This window comes from Castor canadensis, chromosome 14 (assembly GCF_047511655.1).
Source record: "Castor canadensis chromosome 14, mCasCan1.hap1v2, whole genome shotgun sequence".
In the NCBI taxonomy this organism is placed as follows: Eukaryota; Metazoa; Chordata; class Mammalia; order Rodentia; family Castoridae; genus Castor; species Castor canadensis.
Genome location: NC_133399.1, coordinates 14,147,121 through 14,168,255, shown reverse-complemented (window position 1 = coordinate 14,168,255; position 21,135 = coordinate 14,147,121). Strand labels below are relative to the sequence as shown.

Here is a 21,135-nt window from a genome sequence, read left to right as displayed (position 1 = left end):
GAGGAACTCGGCCGCAGACTCCGCAGCTGACGCCGGGAGCCCAGGCACAACAGGGCGTCCAACACCACCCACCATTTCAGGCTTTCGGGAACGGCCTGCTGTTCTCACGATGGCTGCTGTGAGCAGCGGTCACACCGTGCGGAGGCCAACACACCTGGAAGTCTCTCTGCAGCCAAAGACACTGCGGCGACGATGGCGGCACTATGGCGCCGCCAAAGGAAAGTCGCGCGGTGAGCACGGTCACCGCCCTCCACCGGCGCTTGTGATTGGCCAGCTCTGCCGCCAGTAAGGAAGCACCTCCCACCACTGGCGCTTCTGATTAGACAGCTGGCAACGCTCCGCACGGGCAACCCAGCGGTTAACGACCCCGCCCTCCGGAGCGCCTAGCGACAGCACGCCTGATACCTCACCCCGCTGAGCAGTCAAAGAAGAACGCGCCAGCCCTGCGCTGCCCCAGCCAGGGGCAACTGCACCTGCTTCTTTCTGGGCTCTTCTTGTTTCCTCCTGGACATGGGGTCAGAAGTTCAATCAGGGAATTCCAGACTCACTGTACCCTGGGAACTACCTGTGACCTCATAGAAGGACGGGTGCCTAGGACAACATTGCACAAGGAGGGAGGACCTGATGTTGTCATACTTGAGGAATCTGTGACAGGGCAGTTAATTTCATGGCTAACTCTTTCTCCCAACTCTTTTCTCAATTTATCAATTTTCAACCAAGAAGATGAAAACATGCCAACAAGAAAATGCAATTATTCAATGCATGGAGAAACAGGAGTTATATGCCAGCAATATTCTACAAAGAACCATGAAGGAAGAAAACCGAACACATTCAGAAAGTAAAACATAGTCCCAAGCTTGGAGCCAGACTGACTGCTAGAGCCCCAGAGGGTCACTTCCTGGTGCTGAGACAGGGCCACAAAAGGATGTAACTCTGGGAGCAATCTGCCTTGCTCAGCACACTCCGCACCCCACCCCCACACCCTCTACCCCACGGTGTGGAAAATCCATACTTCAACACCTTCATACTCACCAGAAAGAAACTCACCTGGAGTCACTTTTTGGTTCTGACCTGTCAAATTCATAAACTGTTCGCCAGGAGACTACATAAATGAGCCTTTCTCTAAGGCTGACCTTTGTAGATTTTTCTAACATATTCAAGTTAGATTGACCCCAGCAACTCTACCCACAGCAAAATCAAAACACTGTCCAGAAAACAGGTCACCAGTCACCATCTCAAAGGACAGAACCACCAACTGCATCTGCTCAGAGGTCTTCTGCTCTCCAGAGCTCTGCAGCTTCTCACTGTCACTTCTGTCCTTGTTCTGAGCAGCTGGAGGCCACATGCAGGGGAGGGCAGCTGCCCTGGAAGCCCCAAGGAAACCTCACTGTCCCCACTTTGCAGCCTCAAAATGGGGCTTAATGAGTCACTGGATTCAACCCTCTTCCCCTCTCCAGGATATTCTCCAATACTGATAACAAATGAGAAAAAGATACTGAATCCAATTCTTTGAATATGAACACAGAGGTGCTGGGACCTCCAGATGGGACATGCAAAGTCCTCACATTTCCCTTCCTGAATACCTTGCCTGCTTAATGTGGTTGTTCCTAGGTTGTATCTTTTACCACCGAGTGGTAATCGTGAAGTATTTTACTGAGGCCTGAAAGTCATTTTAGCAAATTAGTAGGCATGAAGGGAGGGGACATTCTAAGAATGTGACATTGTAGCCACATTGAATCAAGATGTGGGAACTCTGGAATCAAAACTTTTACTGACATCTAACATGACTACCACTGGGGGACTGAACCCTTAACACTGTGGAAGTCAGACACTAACTCCAGGTAGTGTCAGAATTCAATGGAATTGTGGGTTAAAGTCTGGAGACATGGAAAACTGGTTGAAGGTGTGGAAAGAGCCCACGTTATTTTCTTTCAGAAGGGCGGTGAGTAAAAGCACTTCCCTTGCTCTAACCTTTGGGCAATACCTAACACTGCCCATCCCACCTGTGAAGTCAGTCCCAAATCCACCTAGTCTTCACTCCATGACACCCATATCTACCACAGGACAAGATTCCTGGATCTCCCCAAATCATTACAGCCTATTCTCTCAGCAGCCAGGGAAAACTCTGTACACAAAGGAATCTGGCCCTACTCATGCTTAAAACCAGCTAATTGCTTCAAACCCTTTGAAAAACTGGAAGTATATATGCAAGCAAGTGGAGGCATCCCCTCTGACCCACCAACTACACTCCTAGGTGCACACCCAAAAGAACTCATGAAAATATGTGCTAAGGTCATGTACTAAACATTCATGGAAACCCCATGAGAAACAAGTTAAATATCTAAGAATATGGTAACACGATGTAATTTCATTTAGATTCTTGTGACATGCATGCAAAAATATTTATTATGTCCCACTGCTGCCAGGTCTTGTGAACTCTTTCCCTCCCCTTTATGCTTTCATGTCCTAAAACAACCCTCAGCTACTGCCCACTGGCCAGGCTCAGTGGACACACCATCATTCCTGAACAAAACATGCCTCTTATCTCCCTGAGCCTTTGCACTGGCTGTCTCCTATACCTGGAAACCACTTGCACACCTGCCTCATTCACTTGAATCACAGTTCCATTTTTAGCGGTACTGAGATTTGAACTCAGAGTTTCATACTTTTGAGACAACTGTCTCCAGCCATATATCCAGCCCAAACTGCCCTCCTTTAGGAATCACATTAGAGATCACCACTTCCAGATGTGCTTTCTAAGATGCTATCTGGGTGTTTGAATGACACTTCACTCCTATAGACCCCTTGGCTTCCTTCATCACATCTTTGACCACTCCTACAGCTTTGTGGACAAAACCAGGAGAAGCTGAGGGTACACAATACCTTTGTTCAGTCACTGCTGACCGATATTCACATAAAATGAGCATTAAAAAACATCTGTTGACTGAGAAAATGAAGGAAAGATGCTGTGAGAACAAACATGGCAGGGAGTGGGAAATGACTAGGTTCATGGAGGAGGTAGCCGTTTACCTGGGGGTTTGGGGGGCGTTGAAATACAAATAGAAGTTTCCCAGGCATTCCTGTCAGAAGAAACCGTGTGAGCAAAGGCTGGAAGGTGTGCTGAGCATGGAGAGAGGGAAACCTGGAAATACTGAATGAGGGAGACCTCAGAGAAGGGGACTGAGGACATCTAGAGAATGACTGGGTAGAAACCCAGGTAAAAGGTTGGGGCGTCCTGCAGGTTGAGGTCAGTTGGAACAAACGGGCTATGTTTTTCCTTTCTGCTATGTTCTAGGTAGGTCTATACTGCCCTGGATCTGGGTGGTTGGGGAACCAGAACTTACCTCATGTATGTCAATCAACTAAAGAATGTGGGGCTCCATGAATTAATCCTATATTTTATTGTTTTTATATATATAGACTTTACTTTATACAAATGAGGGCTTTGTGGCTTGCACAGCAGGTGTTCTACCGCTTGAGTCATACCTCCAGTCCATTTTGCTCTGATTATTTTGGAGGTGGGGTCTTGTGAACTACTTGACCACGATGGTCTGGAAACTTCATCCTCTGGATCTCAGTCACCCAAGTAGTTAGGATTACAGGCGTGAGCCACTGGGACCAGGTTGAGTTCATCCTTTATTGATCCTGATTGTACCCTGAGGCCCAAGGGGGAAAGGACGCAGGGCTCAGGCACAATGGTGCAACAGAGATGGGCCTGGACAGAAGGTTTTGATGTTTCTCACAGACCTACTTCTCCACTAGTCTACCATACAAGATGAGATTCTAGTGATCTAAGTGAAGACTCCTTCCTTTTTCTTTTTTGCAGCACTGGGGTTTGAACTCAGGGCCTCATGCTTGGTAAGCAGGCACTCTCACTGCTTGAGCCACTCTGTCAGCCCCAACACTCCTTACATGTTTCAGAATATGGATGTTGCTGGTTCCCCACCACCCCCATTTCTGTGAAAATACAAATAACATCAGGACAATAAAAGACCTCTTCCTTGCCTCAAAAATGGCAGACCAGATCTTGTCCCACCTATACAGCAGTCCAGTCCAACATCAGTTCACATCAAAATAGTTATCAAGACACTCATTTAATTCACTTACTTTATAGAAAGAGAAACTAAGGTCAGGAAGAGGAAGTAATCAGGCCTACGTGCCACAACAGGTCTACACAGGCTTGAGTGACTACTAGGGCCCTGGTTCCCAGATAGGAACAGGATTGGGAAGGGCAGGGATGGCATGGCCACCAGGAGTTTTCAAACCCAGTGTGCTCCCCTCCTCCAAATCCTCCTCTAAAGAATCCTTAGTGAATTGTTTTACTGAAGGAAAAGAATTTCTGTCCTTTGAGGACAATGACTACATCACTTAGGGTCTTCTTAATATAAGGCAATATGGAATGCGAAGGCTAGGTGCCGGTGCCTCATGCCTGTAATCCTAGCTACTCAGGAGGCAGAGATGGTTCAAAGGCAGCCTGGGCAAATAGTTCCTGATACCCTATCTTGAAAAAACCAACACAAAACAGGGCTGGCAGAGTGGCTCAAGTGGTATACATGTGCCTAGCAAGTGTGAAGCCCAGAGTTCAAACCCAGTACCACCAAAAAAATAAAAAAATTAAAAAAAATGGAATGTTAGGTACAAGTGGTCGTGTTATCTATATTGCCACATGCTCTGCAAAGAACCACAGTTCCCTGAAGAATTACGGTCTGGACAGGGAAGGAACCTAATATGTCTTGTAGCAGAAAGAAATGAACATTTTACCAAGAAGCAGGAAAATGTCAAAAGGACAATGGTCCTGACCTTAAAGATGCTTAATGGCCAAAATTGTGACAACTGGAACAACAGAAGGGATAACACTACCAGAGATGACAGAGGAAGAAGCTAAATGACATCACTAAGAAAACTCAGCGACATTCAGAAGGTGCAACATTCAATAGAACTATTGGTATGCTATAATCAGTTTACTGGGGTCACTAATAGGAAGAAGAAAAATTCAAGGACATGACAAACACATGTGTTGTAGCATACATTTAGGTAAACCATATGAAATGTGTCTTTAAGGCACTACAAAACTGGCTGGGTACCAGTAGCTCAATCCTAGCTTCTTGGGAGTCTGAAATTGGTAGGATCAAAGTTCGAGGCCAGCCTAGGCAAACAGTTTAAGAGAACCCCCATCTCCAAAATAACCAGAGCAAATTGGACTGGAGGTGTGGTTCAAGCAGTAGAGTGTGGCTTTGCCAAGTACAAAGCACTGAGTTCAAACCCCAGTCCCACCAAAACAAACACTGTATACCTGAAACAATACTTTCAGGAAAATATATAGCCTTCAATATATTTGTCACGACACTTCATTGGGCTCGAGAGTGGTAAAACACCTCCTAGCAAGCACAGCACAATGCCCTGAGTTCAAACCCCAATACACCGAACAACAACAACAAACAGTACTTAAACCAGACTCAAGTTACTGGAAAAGATTAAAAATACAGGGAATAATTAACAAGGACACCTATAATCCTAACTACTCAGGAGGCAGCGATCAGGAGGATCGTGGTTCAAAGCCAGCCTAGGCAAATAGTTCATGAGAACCTATCTCTAAAAAACCTTTCACAAAAAGGGGCTGATGGAGTAGCTCACGGTGTAGGCCTTGAGTTAAAACCCTAGTACCACACACACACACAGACAATGTGCCAGTAGCAAAACACAAAATGAAAAATGGCAAATAATTACAAAGATAATGGACATCAAAGAAAGTGTGGTAGGGAGGTAGAGACTCAAAAACTTATCAAAAACTGAAATGGACTGAACACTGGTGGCTCCCACCTATAATTCCAGCTGTTTAGCAAGCTGACATTGGAGGACTGCAGTTTGAAGTCACCCCAAGCAAATAGTTGTCGTGATCCTATTGCCAAAATAACCAGAGCAAAATAGACTGGAAGAGTGGCTCAAGTGGTAAAGCGCCTGCTTTGCGAACGTGAAGCCCTGAGTTCAAACCCGAGCAATGCCAAAAAAAAAAAAAAAGAGGGAGAGAGAAAACCTGAAATGGTACTCAAATCATCCCCTACCTAAAATCATTTCCTCAGTGGGTTTACAAGTGAGTTCTATTAAAACTTTTAAGCAAGTTAAGAGTTTAAGCAGCAGTTGAGATAAGAAATCTTCCTAACTCATCTCATCAGATGAAGACAATTTTCATCTAAATCAGGTAGGAAGGTATATAGGAATAGGCACTTATAGGCCCAAGTAATCATTGCATGTACGTTTAAAAAAATCCAGGGCTGGTGGAGTGGCTTAAGTAGTAGAGTGCCTACCTAGCAAGCAGGAAGCCCTGACTTCAAACCCAAGTACCACCAATAAAAAGATATCCGGCTTAAAGTGTTGGTTTATCCCATCAATGACAGGGATCTAGCAGCACTTGAAAACCAATCATGAGGCTCATTATGTCAAGCAAATAAACATCCAATGATTATTTCAATATTGGCAGAGATGTATGTTCCAAACCTCAATTTCTTTGGATGATTTTCTTGGCAGTACTTGGGGGCCTTGAACTTAGGGCCTTGTGCTTGCTAGGGCAGATGCTCTAGCACGCCCACATCTCTTTTCTGCTTTTGTTATTTTTCATATAGGCTTTCACATTTATGCTCAGGCCAGCGTGGATCTCTAGCCTTCAATTTACAATTCCCATGTGGCTAGAATGACAAGCATGTGCCATCATACCCAGCTTCCTTGTTGGTTGAGATGGGGTAATTTTGCCCAGACTGGCCTTGAACCTTGGCCCTCTTCATCTCCACCTTCTGAGTAGCTGGGATTACAGACATAAGACATGGCACCTGACTCTATTGATAAGTTTTTAAAAGACCTCTTCAGAACACAAAATAAAAGACTTACTTACCTTGATAAAGCATATATGCCATAAAAATAGCACTAAGGACCATTCAATGGAGAAAGTATAGATTTTTCTTTTTGATAAAGTCCAGGCTAGCCTCAAACTCATGATCCTCCTGCTGAGCCTCCTGTGTGTTGGGATTACAGGTGGGTGGCACAATGCCTAGCACTGGAGATGCATTATTTTAGAACCAAGAACCAGCCAAAGATCCTCGCTGTTTCTGTAGTTCTTTCACATGGAACTGAAAGCTGTGAGTCGTGCTAAAAGGAAAACAAAGGAAATAATCTAAATAAGGATTACAAAGGAAGAGACAGGGTCACCACGCAAAAAAGTAAAAGAATCAAGACGTAAAATTAGAACAAAACAGGAAAGCACAAAGCTGCCAAAGACACGATCACCTGACAAATCACAGTGTTTCTCAGTTTTAGGCCAGTAATCATCACTGAAAGATATCATTTAGATAAAAGGAAGCAATTCACAATGGGGCCACTAATTATTTAAAAAAAAATAGTTATCAAACATTTTGTTCTCAGATGGGAGCTGGTGGCTCACACCTATAATACTAGCTACTCAGGAGGCAGACATCAGGAGGATCATGGTCTGAGCCAGGCCAGGCAAATGGTTCAGGAGCCCCTATCACAAAAACACCCACACAAAAATGGGGCTGGTGTAGTGGCTTAAGGTGTAGGCCCTCAGTACTGCAAATAAATAAATACATAAATAAATTTCCAGATCCTTTTATAACTATGGAGGAACCTAAAGGGCTTTTGCTTAAGTTGGTTTAAGGACTGAATTTCACCATGTTGTACGTTAAAACAGAAGAAATTAAACTTACTCAGTTGTTAATCTAACATCTGCCTAAAAGGTTATAATACAGCTACCATATGTTAATATTAGTAACTTTAAGAAAGTATTGAGCTGGGGCATTGGTTGAAGTGGTAGAGCACCTGCCTAGCATGTGTGAGTCCCTGGGTTCAAATTCCAATTAAAAGAAAGTGTATACATATATATATATATATATATGTATTTACATTTGCAAAACTACACTTAGGGATGTGAATCTTTTTTCTTTTTTTACTGTTTTGGCAAGTATTTCTAATGTCTAGCTTCATGGGGCACAGATAGATGCTCCTACTTGCTTCCTCAGTCAGTTTGTAACAATTTGTTGTTCTAGTTGAGGAAAATACCCCTTAAATTTCATTGGGGATGTCACAGATACCAGAAAGGGTCTCAGGATCTCCCAGGGTATTCCAGAACATACTTAAGCTGAGCGTTGTAACTCATGCCTATAATCCCAGCACTTGGAGACTAAGACAAGAGGACCACAACTTCAAGTCCAGCCAGAGCTATAAAGTGAAGCCACATTTCAGAAATAGTCATCTCAAGCTGGGCGCCAGTGGCTCACGCCTGTAATCCCAGTTACATGAGGCAGAGATCAGGAAGATCGAGGTTCGAAGCCAAGCCAGACAAATAGTTCTTGAGACCCTACCTCAAAAATACCTATCACAGAAAAGGGCTGGTGGAGTGGCTCAAGGTGAATGCCCTGAGTTCAAACCCCACTACCACAAAAAAAAAAATTATTCTCATTTTTACTGTAGATGTCTTGTTTTCAGTCTATTTATTGAAGTATTTCCTTTCCTAATAAACTTTACTATCACTTTCATTAAACCAGAGAGGGGAGAGAGAGAGAGAGAGACAACATTGAAAAACATGCTATGCAATACATAGGAATCAACCAAAAATTTTTTTTCCCTTTTTCTTTGGGAAGATGGGGGGAAGACGTGAGCTTGGAGTTCATGCTGCAAAGCAGGTACTCTACTGCTTGAGCCAGACCTCCAGTCCATTTTGCTCTAGTTATTTTGGAGATGAGGTCTCTAGAATTGTTTGCCTGGGCTGGCCTTGGACCAAGATCCCAAGTCACTTAGGAGTAAAAGCAGGATTACAGAATCACCAGTGCCTGGCAGCACAGTCTTTTTTTTTTGTTTTTTTTTTTTTTCATTTTTCTTTTATTATTCATATGTGCATACAAGGCTTGGTTTATTTCTCCCCCCTGCCCCCACCCCCTCCCTTACCACCCACTACACCCCCTCCCGCTCCCCGCCTCAATACCCAGTAGAAACTATTTTGCCCTTATCTCTAGTTTTGTTGTAGAGAGAGTATAACCAATAATAGGAAGGAACAAGGGGTTTTGCTGGTTGAGATAAGTTGGTGGGAATGTAGACTAGTACAACCACTCTGGAAAAAAATTTGGAGGCTACTTAAAAAGCTGGACATCGATCTACCATTTGATCCAGCAATACCACTCTTGGGGATATACCCAAAAGACTGTTACTCCAGAGGCACCTGCACACCCATGTTTATTGCAGCACTATTCACAATAGCCAAGTTATGGAAACAGCACAGTCTTTAAAGAAAAAATTTTAAAGATAATAAAATTACAGAAGATGAGGTGAATATATAGAAAAACTTATAGTCTTGGATGCAATGACCTGGTATGATGTCAATACTTCCATATTATATCCTAAATACAAAGTTACTTACAATTCCAGTGAATCAACTTAAATTTGATTAAAAAAAAAAGTTTCCAAATTCACATACACTTTTTAAAAGAAATAATTTAAAAAAAAAGAAAGAAAAGAAAAACAGTACAATACTATACTGGTTTCTTTTTAAAAAGGAGTAAAGAGAAGAGCCACCCACTCCTAATAACTGGGACACACTACAGAGATATTTAAGTGTGGATATAGAACACAGATTTTTTTGTAATACTGGAGTTTGAACTCAGGGCCTAAATACTTGCTAGGCAGGCACTCTACCAAGTGAGCCACCCTGCCAGCCCTTTTCTGTGTTGGGTATTTTCTTCTTTTTCTTTTCTTTCACGGTACAAGGGCTTAAACTCAGGGCCTTCACCGTAAGCCACTCCACCAGCCCTATTTTTGTGAAGAGTTTTTCCAGACAGGGTCTTGAGAACTATTTGCCCAGGCTGGCTTTGAACTGAGATCCTTCTACTCTCTGCCTCCTGAATAGCTAGGATTACAGGTATGAACCACGGTGCCTGGCCTATATTAAACTTTTCAGGAAAAATAAACTAAACAAAAAACCTGCATTATTCAAAACAGAAGATAGGGGAAAGCTGGTAGCACAAATGAAGGGGAGGAGGTAGACTATTCACTCATTTGTGGTAGAAAAGTTACTTGTTTTATAAAACTATGAAAATCTGATTTCTGACTAAGATCACATGCAAAGGTGAATCCAATGGATTCTTGACAAATGTAAAACATCAAACTATAAAGTATAGAGGAAGTGTATGAAAAAAAAACTGTGACAAACTTCACATTTGTGCAAACCCACAAGATGATTTTTAGAAGATAAGCAAATGATATTTATGACTTCTACAAAGGATACCCTGAATAAAGCTAATGGACAATAGGAAAATTGGGGAAAGATATTTGCAGTTTCCAAAAGTGACCAGGGGATAATATAAAGAATAAACAAGAAACCAGTTAGATCAAGCATTAGGAACCTAAATGCAAAAATGAAATGAAAGCAGGGAGGGAGGAAAGGAAGGAGAAAGGAAATGAAAAATGGACATTGAGTTACACTCTCCAAATGAAATTCCAAAACACTGACAACAAGCAGTACATAACAGAATCTTGCACACCACTGGTGGGACTGTGGAATGGTAGAAATTAAGATTTAAAGTATGTACATGTTCTGTACACCAGTATTTGTGGTGGTTTCATGAGCCTGTTACTAGGTCAGCATAAGAACATGATCCCTTACAGAATTACTTTTAGTAAGGAAACAGGAAAAACCTACTTACCCAAAGATGGGGAGCAGGGAGGTACAAATTGGTGTACGCCAACAATGGAGCCCCTGGTAGGTGTGAGATGCATGTACAGCAATATTAAATAAATCGTGTAAATGACATGAACTGAATAAAGCAAAAATGAGGATGAACTTGTTAGCATAATTCAATTTGGGCATATGAATAAAAATATATACATGAAACTATTTTGTTTAGTCCAGTAATCAGCAGGGACACAGAAACAGAAAATGTACCTGCAATAGGGTTCCTCACCCTCAGCAGTAGGGACGTTTGGGGCTAATTTCTCCTTGCAGTGGTGCCTACCTTGTGCATTGTGTGAGGTTTTTAGCAGCATCATTAGCCCCCCCCACCACGCCAGTAATACGCACCGTCCACATCACAACAAAAAAGGCCTCCGGACATCCATGTTCCTTGAGGACCAGAATCAACACTGACTGAAAGGACTGATTGAACAGCTCAACGGGTGGCTCAATGACAGGGAACCTTAACTGGGTAAAGACCCCTGGCACCATCTCAAACTGGAAGATTCTTCATTCCAACCTTGTTCCCCAACACCAGGCTAGGTGACTACCCAAATCACTCCCATTCTGCCCTTGGACCATCTGCCCAGTGCTCCCCTCCTACTAAGGACATCTCTTTCTTTTTGTTCTTCTCTGATAGTACTGAGCCTCACGCTTGCTAAGCAGGCACTCTAGTGTTGTTTCGTTTTATTGAGACAGGGTCTTGCTGTGTAGCACAGACTGGCTGTAAACTCACGATCCTCCTGTCTGAGTGCTGGGATTACAGGAATGTCCACCATGCCTAGCTTGTGCCACCTCTTCCATGATATATGACAGGAGTGAGGAGGCAAAAGAGAAAGCCCTGCTTGAGGTTCTTTGGTAACACCCTGACATCACGACCTCAAAAGGCCAGGAGAGGCTTTTGGAAAAGTTTCCAGTCCCTCCCCCAACACATAACAAAGTCTCCCTTCCACCTGTTTCTCCCCAGGGGGACATCAGAACCTGCCCAGTGTAAGGAGGACCCAGTCTTAGGAAAGACAGAAAGGGACAGAGGTACCTTCAGCTCCTTCAGCGCAAGTCAAGGGCAAAAGGAAGACAGGAGATGAAGGAAGCCAGGATACAAAGCCAGGGTTTGCCCTGAGTTGAAGGTTCTTTGGAGGCTTCCCAAAATACAGGCAACTTACTGGGAGTAGAAAAGTGTTTTTCTTGGCCAATGAAGTGCTCAGTGCCTTCTAGTCAAACCTCTCTCTTTGGTCAGCTTCTACCCTATCTATTTGCCTTGATGTCAGCAAGTTGGATATGACTGGTGTGCCTCTCGGTGATATAATGCAGTACAAAATGCAGAAGGTTCCTGTTATCTCAGGGAGATTTGTTCCAAGTCCTTCAGGGGGTGCCTCAAACAGTGGCTCATAGTTAATCCTATATATTTTAAGTATTAAACCTCTATGATGAGGCTTAATTTACTAATTAAGCACGGTAAGAGACTAACAATACCTAACTAGGAAGCAAAAACTATTGTACTAACAGACTGCAGTAAGTCATGTGAATGTGATCTCTTCGTCTCAGTAAATCACAGAATATTACACTCACTTTTCTTGCCTCAGTGGGTCTATTTTACACCATTCTGCCCACATGGAGGACTATCTGAGACCTTGAAATCTAGGTGAAGGAAGCCACCCTTCCCTAACTCTTCACTTGTGGTCTTGGAGAATTAGCATCCTGTGGACAGATTTATCCTCTGCCTTTCAGAGCAGTGGCCAGGCAGACATTAGTCTACTAGAATCACCAGTGGCATGGCTGATATGTTCTAGATGTCAATGCAGGGAGGAGAGATCCAACGCAGCCATGTACAGTGAACCTTAAGGTCTCACTGGTGCCCTGGGCCCCTCCCATTCTGCTCTCAAGGCTCGATCACTTTGGAGGTGGTATGTGAGTATAGCTTTGAAGATCTCCACACCACCTTAACAAAAATAACACCTCACTTCCTCACAGCCACTTGCATTGCTTCAACTGTCCTGCACACACATGTGGACACAGTCCACACTAATTTCTTCAGGTCACTTGGATGAATCCGTGGTAATGTCACAAGCATAAATTGTGATTTTTAATATGGCCAGGCTGACAGAATTTCAGATGAATTTCTTCGGGTGGTACTGGGGTTTGAACCCAGGGCCTTGTGCTTGCCAGGCAGACATTCTACCACTTGTGCCATACCCCTAGCCCAACTCTTCAGGTTGGGATTCTGCTGATCTTCATACCACTAATACGTGGAAGTAATAAGCTGATGAAATTTCCACCAGCTACAGTAAAATTACATACTGATAAGCTGGTGATGTCATGTTAAAAGGCATTTAATAAATCTAAATATCAAACAACAGAGCTTAGCCTAGCCTACCTAAGTGTGCTCAGAACCCTTCCATTAGTCTTAGGTGGGCAAAATCATCTACCAAGTAGCCTGTTTTCTAATAAAGTTTTGAACAACTCATGTAATTTATTAACTAGAGTATAATTAACTAGTAATTTATTAACACTGTAGAGTGAGTACCAGTTCTTTTTTGTCCTCATCCACAATGCTGAGTGGGAGAAGTATCAAAAAGCATACTGCCAACTAAGCAATATGTCTGGCAGTCTGTCCTGCCTGAAACTCCTGGGTAACTATCTCTAGGGACTGAAAACCTAAGGGCCTTCCCAAGAGCTCCTTCGAGACTTGGGACTCCCGGAGGACTTCTCCCAGGAAAGTAGGCCCTGGGAATCTCCAGTTAGCCATTCAGGAAGTAACTGCCAAGACCATGGAGCCAAGAATAAACTTTCCAAACATCAGGGAACTCACATTCTAGACTAGGAGCTGGTGAGACAGGGGGCACAAACATACATTAGTGACCAAATCATGTAATGCAATTTCAGAGAGGAAAATATGCTGTGAGGCATAATGCAGAATAACTGGATCCACAAGGAGAGGCATTCTAGTCTATTTTTTGGTGGGATTGGGGTTTGCAATCAGTGCTTCATGCTCACAAAGCAGGTGTTCTACCACTTGAGCCACTCCTCCAGTCCATTTTGCTCTGATAATTTTGGAGATGGCGTTTCGTGGAAATACTGCCAAGGCTGACCTCAAACCCCAATCCTCTCAATCTCAGTCTCCTAAGCAGTTAGGATTACAAGGGTGAGCCACCATGCCTGACTTATTAAATTTTCTTAAAATTTTTGTTTCTTTGAGGCAGGGTCTCATTATGTAGCCTAGGCTGGCCACGAATACATGAGGAGATGCATTCTAGAGAGGGGGTCATGTTGGGACCCTTCAAGGACATAAGAGCTGAGGCCTAAAGAATGCAAAACAGCTAGTCATGGAATGTGCATTCTGGAAGCAGGGAACTGCCAGTGCCAAGATTTCAGCTGGAATAATGAAGGCCAGGGTAGCTTGGAGAGGATGTAGCTTGAGACGGAGGTAAGGAGGAGTTGAGGGCAGGGACTAGTGACAGAGGTGAGTGACACTTGGGTTTACAGTTCCAAAGGCAAAAAAATTCTAAATTTTCAGTAAGGAAAATGTTTTCAAAATTTCTATTGAATGGTTATCACTTTCACACTACCATAAAGTTGAAACTCTGTGAAGTTGAACTATACAATATTGGGAGTATCTATGCACTTGTACACTTACACCACTGTAAATGGTATACTAAGCTGGGCAGTGGAGCTGAGCATGTTCAAATTTCCTTCTTTTCAACTCCTGTTCACATATTATAATCTAATGGGGAACAAGCCATTATAATCCTACTTAACTTACCTCAAGGAGAAAACTTTGATGTCTAGTGCAGGAAGCTGGAGAAGGAAACTAACAATCTCTGCCCTTTAAAAAACCCACACAATGACTTTCCAAACACTTGATACCCGAACTGGGACTAAGGAAAAGCAAAAACCAACCCAGTGCTAAAGGCACTTACTCATCTTGTAGATCCACTCTTCCCCACACTGCCCTGTGACCAAGGAAGCTGGGCTGTAAGTACCACAAGTCAGAATCCTATAGCCTCTGGCCTCTGGTTGATTCCGTCAATGGGAGAAGCCAACATGGAAACAGCCAGCAAAAGAACTCAGGGCACTCGCTCTCCTAGCTGCCTCCCTGGTGTCCTGAGGACAAGGCAGTCCAACTTCCCTCCTCTACAGGCCACAGCTCCTGCTCAATTAGCATCTCAATCCTACTGAAGCTCAGAGTCTCTCTGTGTTCTGGTAAATTCTGCCTGTTGCACCTTATGAGCTAGTAATAAACATTCACTCCTGCTGTCACTGGCCTCATGCTGCACATATCACAAGGGCTTCCTAAAATGCCATCTGTATAGACCAAGGAAAAATTGGGGAGAAGGACAGAAAAGAGCAAATGAGATACTAACAATTGTGAGATCAGATAATATCCATAGGGTGAAGAAGACATAACTGAAGAAACGGACAAAGAGCAGATTTTCTCTACTTGTGGATAAAACTCAAAGCAGTTACTTTTCTCCCTTTCTTGTATAAATAAATGCTAAAAGCATAACTAAAGCAAAAGAGCTTTACTTTCTCTTAAGAGAGGTAGAATGCCTGCCTAGCAAGCATGAGACACTGAGTTTAAATCCCAGTACTGCCAAAAAATACAAATTAAAATTAATAAAAAAAAATAAAATTACCATCAAAGCGCATATTCTAAGCAACAAAAGCTTAACTTTTAACAGTGACTGTGTCTCCAGGGTTGTACCTAAACATATTGCTCTCCTTAACTCATAAAGGAGATTTAAAGTGAAGTTACTATACAGCTTGCTAAGGAGTAAGTCAATGTATGTATTTTAACTGCAATAAGGATCTCTCACTTATCATGGTTGGCTTACCATTTCTGATGCTACAACAAGAAAGCAATATGCACGCACCAGAAAATGTCGACAAATTTCAAGGTCTGACGTTTCACCACAACAGCAGTAAGTGGTAAGCAGTGATCTCAGTTCACACTTCAACACAAGACCATGAGAGAAAGCAAATGATACCATATAGTACACTGCATATAATGAATTACACAAGCAATTCAATACCATATTATGCAACAGAAACTGTAGATTAATCTAAGTGATCTGAGCAACTTTCATGTAGACTAAGCTCAGCTTTGATGTTCAGTGGTTTAGGTGTGTTAAGTATAATTTCAAGCTATAAGATTTTCTTCCTACTTTTATGGAAACATAACCCCAACCTAACTTTAACAACATCTATTATTTACGAACAGCAGTGTAAATAATAAATGGTAAGAAGTACTTCATTGTTTAGATAACAAATCAGAAAGACAAAAGCAAGTCCAGAAGACAGGGGCTCACAAGACACAAGACTTACAACAAAACTTGTGAAGATACAAGTCACACACCTCCACCATTAGATAATGCTCCTGAGTAATGAGGATGAATACAGACAAAAAGACATCCAGTAAAAGGCATCCTGTAAATGTACCTCTAAATCTGGTAAAAAAACAAAACACCCTTAAGATAAAAAAAAATGAGCAAAATTCCCCTCTTCTTAGTTATGTGACTGACTGGTACTTCTCACGACTTCGGTTTACTCTCACTTCATTATTCATTACTGCTGCCTTACCACAGCACTCCTCTGATAAACTAAAGACAGAACTGCAATCAACCCCTCAGTGCATCCACGAGGAAGACACCTCACTAAATGGACCAGCAATCAATCCTCACAAAAGAAACATTAGACCTGTAAGAAATTTACTGAGACTGTTCTTACTGATGAACCAGTGAGTTACAGTGTGTGGACAGACGCATTGCATCCTATGTGACAGAAGACATGATCCTGGTAGTTTTGGCAGGAGGACTATCAAAAAGCATGATTTAACTTTTGGTGTAAAATAGAAATTATGATCAAAATTCAAACTTTTTTTTTGGAAGCCAGTATCTTGCTATAACCCAGGTTAGCCTTGAACTTACAAACTTCCCCAGGTGATGGAATTGCAGCTGTGGGCCATCATGCACAGTTCAAAATTCAAGAGTATTAACAATATAATCATGAAAAATAAAATTTACAGCCAGGTGCTGGTGGCTCACGCCTGTAATCCTAGCTACTCAGGAGGCAGAGATCAGGAGGATTGTGGTTCAAAGCCAGCCCGTGCAAAATAGTTCCATAAGACCCTATCTCCAAAACACCCTTCACAAATAAGGGATGGTGGAGTAGCTCAAAGTATAGGCCCTGAGTTCAAGCCCCAGTACTGCAAAAATAAAATAATACAATAAAATTTACACAAGGAAAAAACAGCTGAAGGTAGATTTACATTGTAATAATAACTCCCAGTGCTAAACAAAACACTTGGCAACAGTCTGTACACACCAATACTCCCAGCACTTGGGAGGAGGCCAGCTGGGGCAAAGGTCACCCCAACAACCCTTCTCAGAACAAAACAAATAAACTTGGCAAAGTTGTAAACTTAATCTGATTTATGATTATAATGTGATATTTTCATTTATCTTCTCAGTTTTTTGGCTTATTTTTGGGGGGGTGGGGGTTGAACTCAGGGTTTCATGCTTACTAGGCAGGCACTTTACCACTTGAGCCACTCCACCAGTCCAATTTATCTTCTCAGTAAATGAAAAACATTTGTTAGTCTACAAGTTGTCTGAAAGAGCAAATAAATTACTTTTAAAAAATGTACAAAAACTTGTTTGAAAAACATAATACTTCAAAAAGAAAAAGATTAGGGTTGGAGCTGTACCTCAGTGGCAGAAGTGTTTGAGTAGCATGCAAAAGGCCTAGAGTTCTATCCCTAGTATTGCAAATAAAATATATAAATAAAAATAAATAAATATATAATTGGCTGGCTGGCTGGCTCTAGCCTATAATCCCAGATCTTTCGAAGGTGGAGATTAGGAGGATCACAGTTTGAAGTCAGCCTGGGTAAAAAAGTTAGCAAGACCCCATACTCAACCAGTAAGTCAGGCAGTGGTGGCACAGGTCTGTGATCCTAGATATGTGAGAGGATCATAATCCAAGGCTGGCCTGGGCAAAAAATGCAAGACACCATCTGAAAAATAAAAAAGGACTGGGGGTGTGTCTTAAGTGGTAGAACACCTGCCTAGCAAGCAAAGGTTCCAATACCATCAAAAACATACTTTGGGGCTGGGTGCCAGTTTGAAGCCAGCCCAGGCAAACATTCACGAGACCCTCTCTCAAAAAACCCCAACACCAAAAGGGCTGGTGAAGTGGCTCAAGGTGTAGACCCTAAGTTGAGATCCAGGAGCACAAAAAAAAATAAAAATAAAAAACTGGGGAACCTGGTAGATTGGTTCAAGTGGTAGGGTGCCTGCCTAGCAAGTATGAGGTAGAGTTCAAACCGTGGTATCACCAAAACAAACAAAAAATATTTTTAAAGGTGCATTTTAAGTATTTTTATAATTTGTTTATATTTTAATTATATATAACATACAATTATTATTTATATTAAGTTACATGTTAAGAGTTTATATTAAATTTTATGGTACACAAATTTTTTTAATTTATTCTTTTAGTGCTGGGGATTGAATCCATTGCCTCACTCATGCTAAGCAAGTTCTCTACTGGTATATGACCAGCTCAAAAAATATTATTTTTCCATGAAAAAGTCACATGGAATATACACAAAGACATATCTAGAACACACCACTTTAGGCCAATAGGATAATCCCAATTTCACTTCAACTGTATTATGTCACCATGCTTGCTTTCAATAGCATGGATGGCACATCCATGTCTAGAGATGTACTTATGACCTACTGATGAGTCGGGCACCAAAGGCTCATGCCTACAATCCTAACTCCTTGGGAGACTGAGATTGGGAGGATCATGGTTCAAGGTCAGCCTTGGCAAATCAGTTGGCGAGACCCCCATCTTCAAAATAACCAGAGCAGAATGGACTAGAGGTATGGCTCAAGCAGTAGAGTATTTGCTATGCAAGTGAGCCCAAACCCCAAAAAAGAATGAGTCACTGATGAACACAATACATCTATAGCATTTAGGTTTCCTACAGGTCCTGTACTTTCTGGGTCATTTTACAGAAATTACTTTGCATTAGGTTCTTCGTATTACTTACATTCATAGGATTTCATGAGGAATTTTCATGAGACACTGAAACTCTTATGGTTGATAACTTTCTTATACTTTTCATTCACATGGCTCTGATCCAGTGTACTTTCTTGCATGAGGGCCAACTGATGACTTTTGCACATCGCTTCTATTAAAGGGTTATCTCCATACTGCTTTTTTGTTTTGTTTTAATATCTGTGGACTGAACTGAGATGACCAGAGGCTTTTCCACAATCTTTATTGATAGGAGTCCTTTCCATCATGCTTTCTCATGTATGCTACAATGGTCACATGATATTTATATTTAGTGTATCTATCTAGCGTGAGTCCTTTCGTGTTTCTGAAAGGAACTGGAGAACCTGAAGACTTTCCAACAATGCTCACACACATAAGACTTCTGTCTAGTATGAATCTTTTCATGTCTTTTCATTTTACCATATTCTCTGAAGGCCTTTCCACATTGCTCACATACGTAAGGCTTCTCGCCATTGTGATTTCTTTCATGTATTCGAAGAGTACTGGCACGAGTGAAGGCTTTCCCACAGTGCGTACATACGTAAGGTTTCTCTCCAGTGTGAATTCTTTCATGTATCTGAAGGAAACTGGAACATCTAAAGCCTTTGCCACAGTGCGTACATACGTAAGGCTTCTCTCCAGTGTGAGTCCGTGCGTGTCTTTGATAGTAAGTGGAACAACCAAAAGTTTTCCCACATTGCTGACATTTATAAGGTTTCTCTCCAGTGTGAGTTCTTTCATGATTTCGAAGGTCACAGGGCCACTTAAAGGCTTTACCACACTTTTTACACTTATAGGGTCTCTTAGTGTGTCCTGAGTCAGATACAATATGCCTCTCATAGGATAAATGGCCAGTGCATGCTTGTCCACACACATGGGTTTCACATGGTTTTATTCCAGTTTTCATGTTCATGATATACTCTAGATTCCAGCTGAACATTTTTCCGCATTGTCTACTTTCTTCATGTTCACATCTCTTCAACACTTGTCTTCTGCAATGAAAGAGCCATACATTACAAAGAGATATTAATGATTTTACATCTATTAATAGGAATTAGACTTACTTTCTTTTCCCCCTAGTTCTGGGGTTTGAACTTGGGACCTACACCTTGAGCCACTCCACTAGCCACAGCTGGTGTGATGGGTTTTTTCAAGACAGGGTCTCGAGAACTATTTGCCCAGGTTGGCTTAGAACTGTGATCCTCTGTTCTCCTGAGTAGCTAGGATCACCTGGCTAGACTTACATTTAACACCATTAGAGAATGTTTAGGCTTTTCAACCCATATAAACCATGCAAACACTCTTGGACAGAATGCTGGGCATGATGGCTTCGTATCAACTGTTACCAAAGTAATCAAAGCAGTACCATCAAACCTCACAAGAGGTTTCCCAGTTCTGTTTCCAAGTTGACTCTTCCAAACAATGAACAACTAGGTCACAGGAAAGAGCAGATTTTGAGTGTTCTTCATCTAAGATGCATGGGATCAAGCCAGGCACTGGTGGTTCATGCCTGTAATCCCAGCTACTGAGGAGGCAGATCAGGAAGATAGAGATTTGAGGCCAGCTGGGCAATAAAAGCAAGACTGTATCTCAAAAATACCCAACACAAAACAGGACTGGCAGAATGGCTCAGGTGGTAGAGCTCCTATATATCAAGCATGGGGCCTTGAGTTCAAAACCCAATACCACCAAAAAAATTGTTGGATTCTAGTGTAAGTATGAAATTTATTTATGTTTAGAACTTATACCCAAAGCCTGAAAGTAATTTCATGCAGTTTTATTAATTTTTTTTACATGAAACAAAAGTTCATATATACATTAAACCATCCAAAGTATTACTTGTGACATCATGCTCAGGATCAAAAAGTTTAGGGTATCTGAGCCTTTAGGATCCTGAATTTTTGAAATGAGGATGTCCAATCTATATGCAGTTTTGGTGGAATTTTTCATAGCTAATTATTTCAGGGTTGAGATTATTTGTTTAGTGTGCTTGTCTTAAATATTTCTTGCCACTTCAAATTTCTTGAGGACCATTGCTTTCTTTTATGAGTAAAAATTACCTTCGACTTTTCTTAGGATCTCTGTATACATATTTGATGGTCTGGTCTCCCCATTTTTGTCCTACAATGTAGACACAGAAAAATCATTACATTATAAAAGAATTATGAAGTTCTAGGTTCATGCTACATTGCAACCATGCTGAATTTATTCACCAAAGTATTCCATTTTCATGTTCCAAATCTTTGAACACTGATGAACAAGAAACATTATTTTGCCAGGCACAATGGCTCACACCTATAATCCTCCACTTAGGATGTGGAGATTGGGAGAATTGCAGTTCA

The 21,135-nt window shown here is 41.9% G+C and overlaps 1 protein-coding gene across 6 annotated transcripts in view; it reads right to left on the bottom strand.

Annotated features, from left to right (window-relative positions):
• LOC141416667 (uncharacterized) overlaps positions 1 to 19,095 on the bottom strand; it is a 42,862-nt gene extending 23,767 nt beyond the window's left edge. Inside the window, exons 1-3 of one of the 6 annotated variants that reach the window (XM_074053814.1) lie at positions 18,786 to 19,095; positions 10,704 to 10,814; positions 6,887 to 7,140 (exon numbers count right to left, since the gene is read on the bottom strand). In XM_074053814.1, the coding sequence (XP_073909915.1) occupies positions 6,887 to 6,988 (102 nt within the window). In that variant the 5' untranslated portion in view covers positions 6,989 to 7,140; positions 10,704 to 10,814; positions 18,786 to 19,095. The other 5 variants (XM_074053813.1, XM_074053812.1, XM_074053817.1 and 2 more) reach the window with 5 other exon arrangements.
• Between the last annotated feature and the right edge of the window lie 2,040 nt (positions 19,096 to 21,135).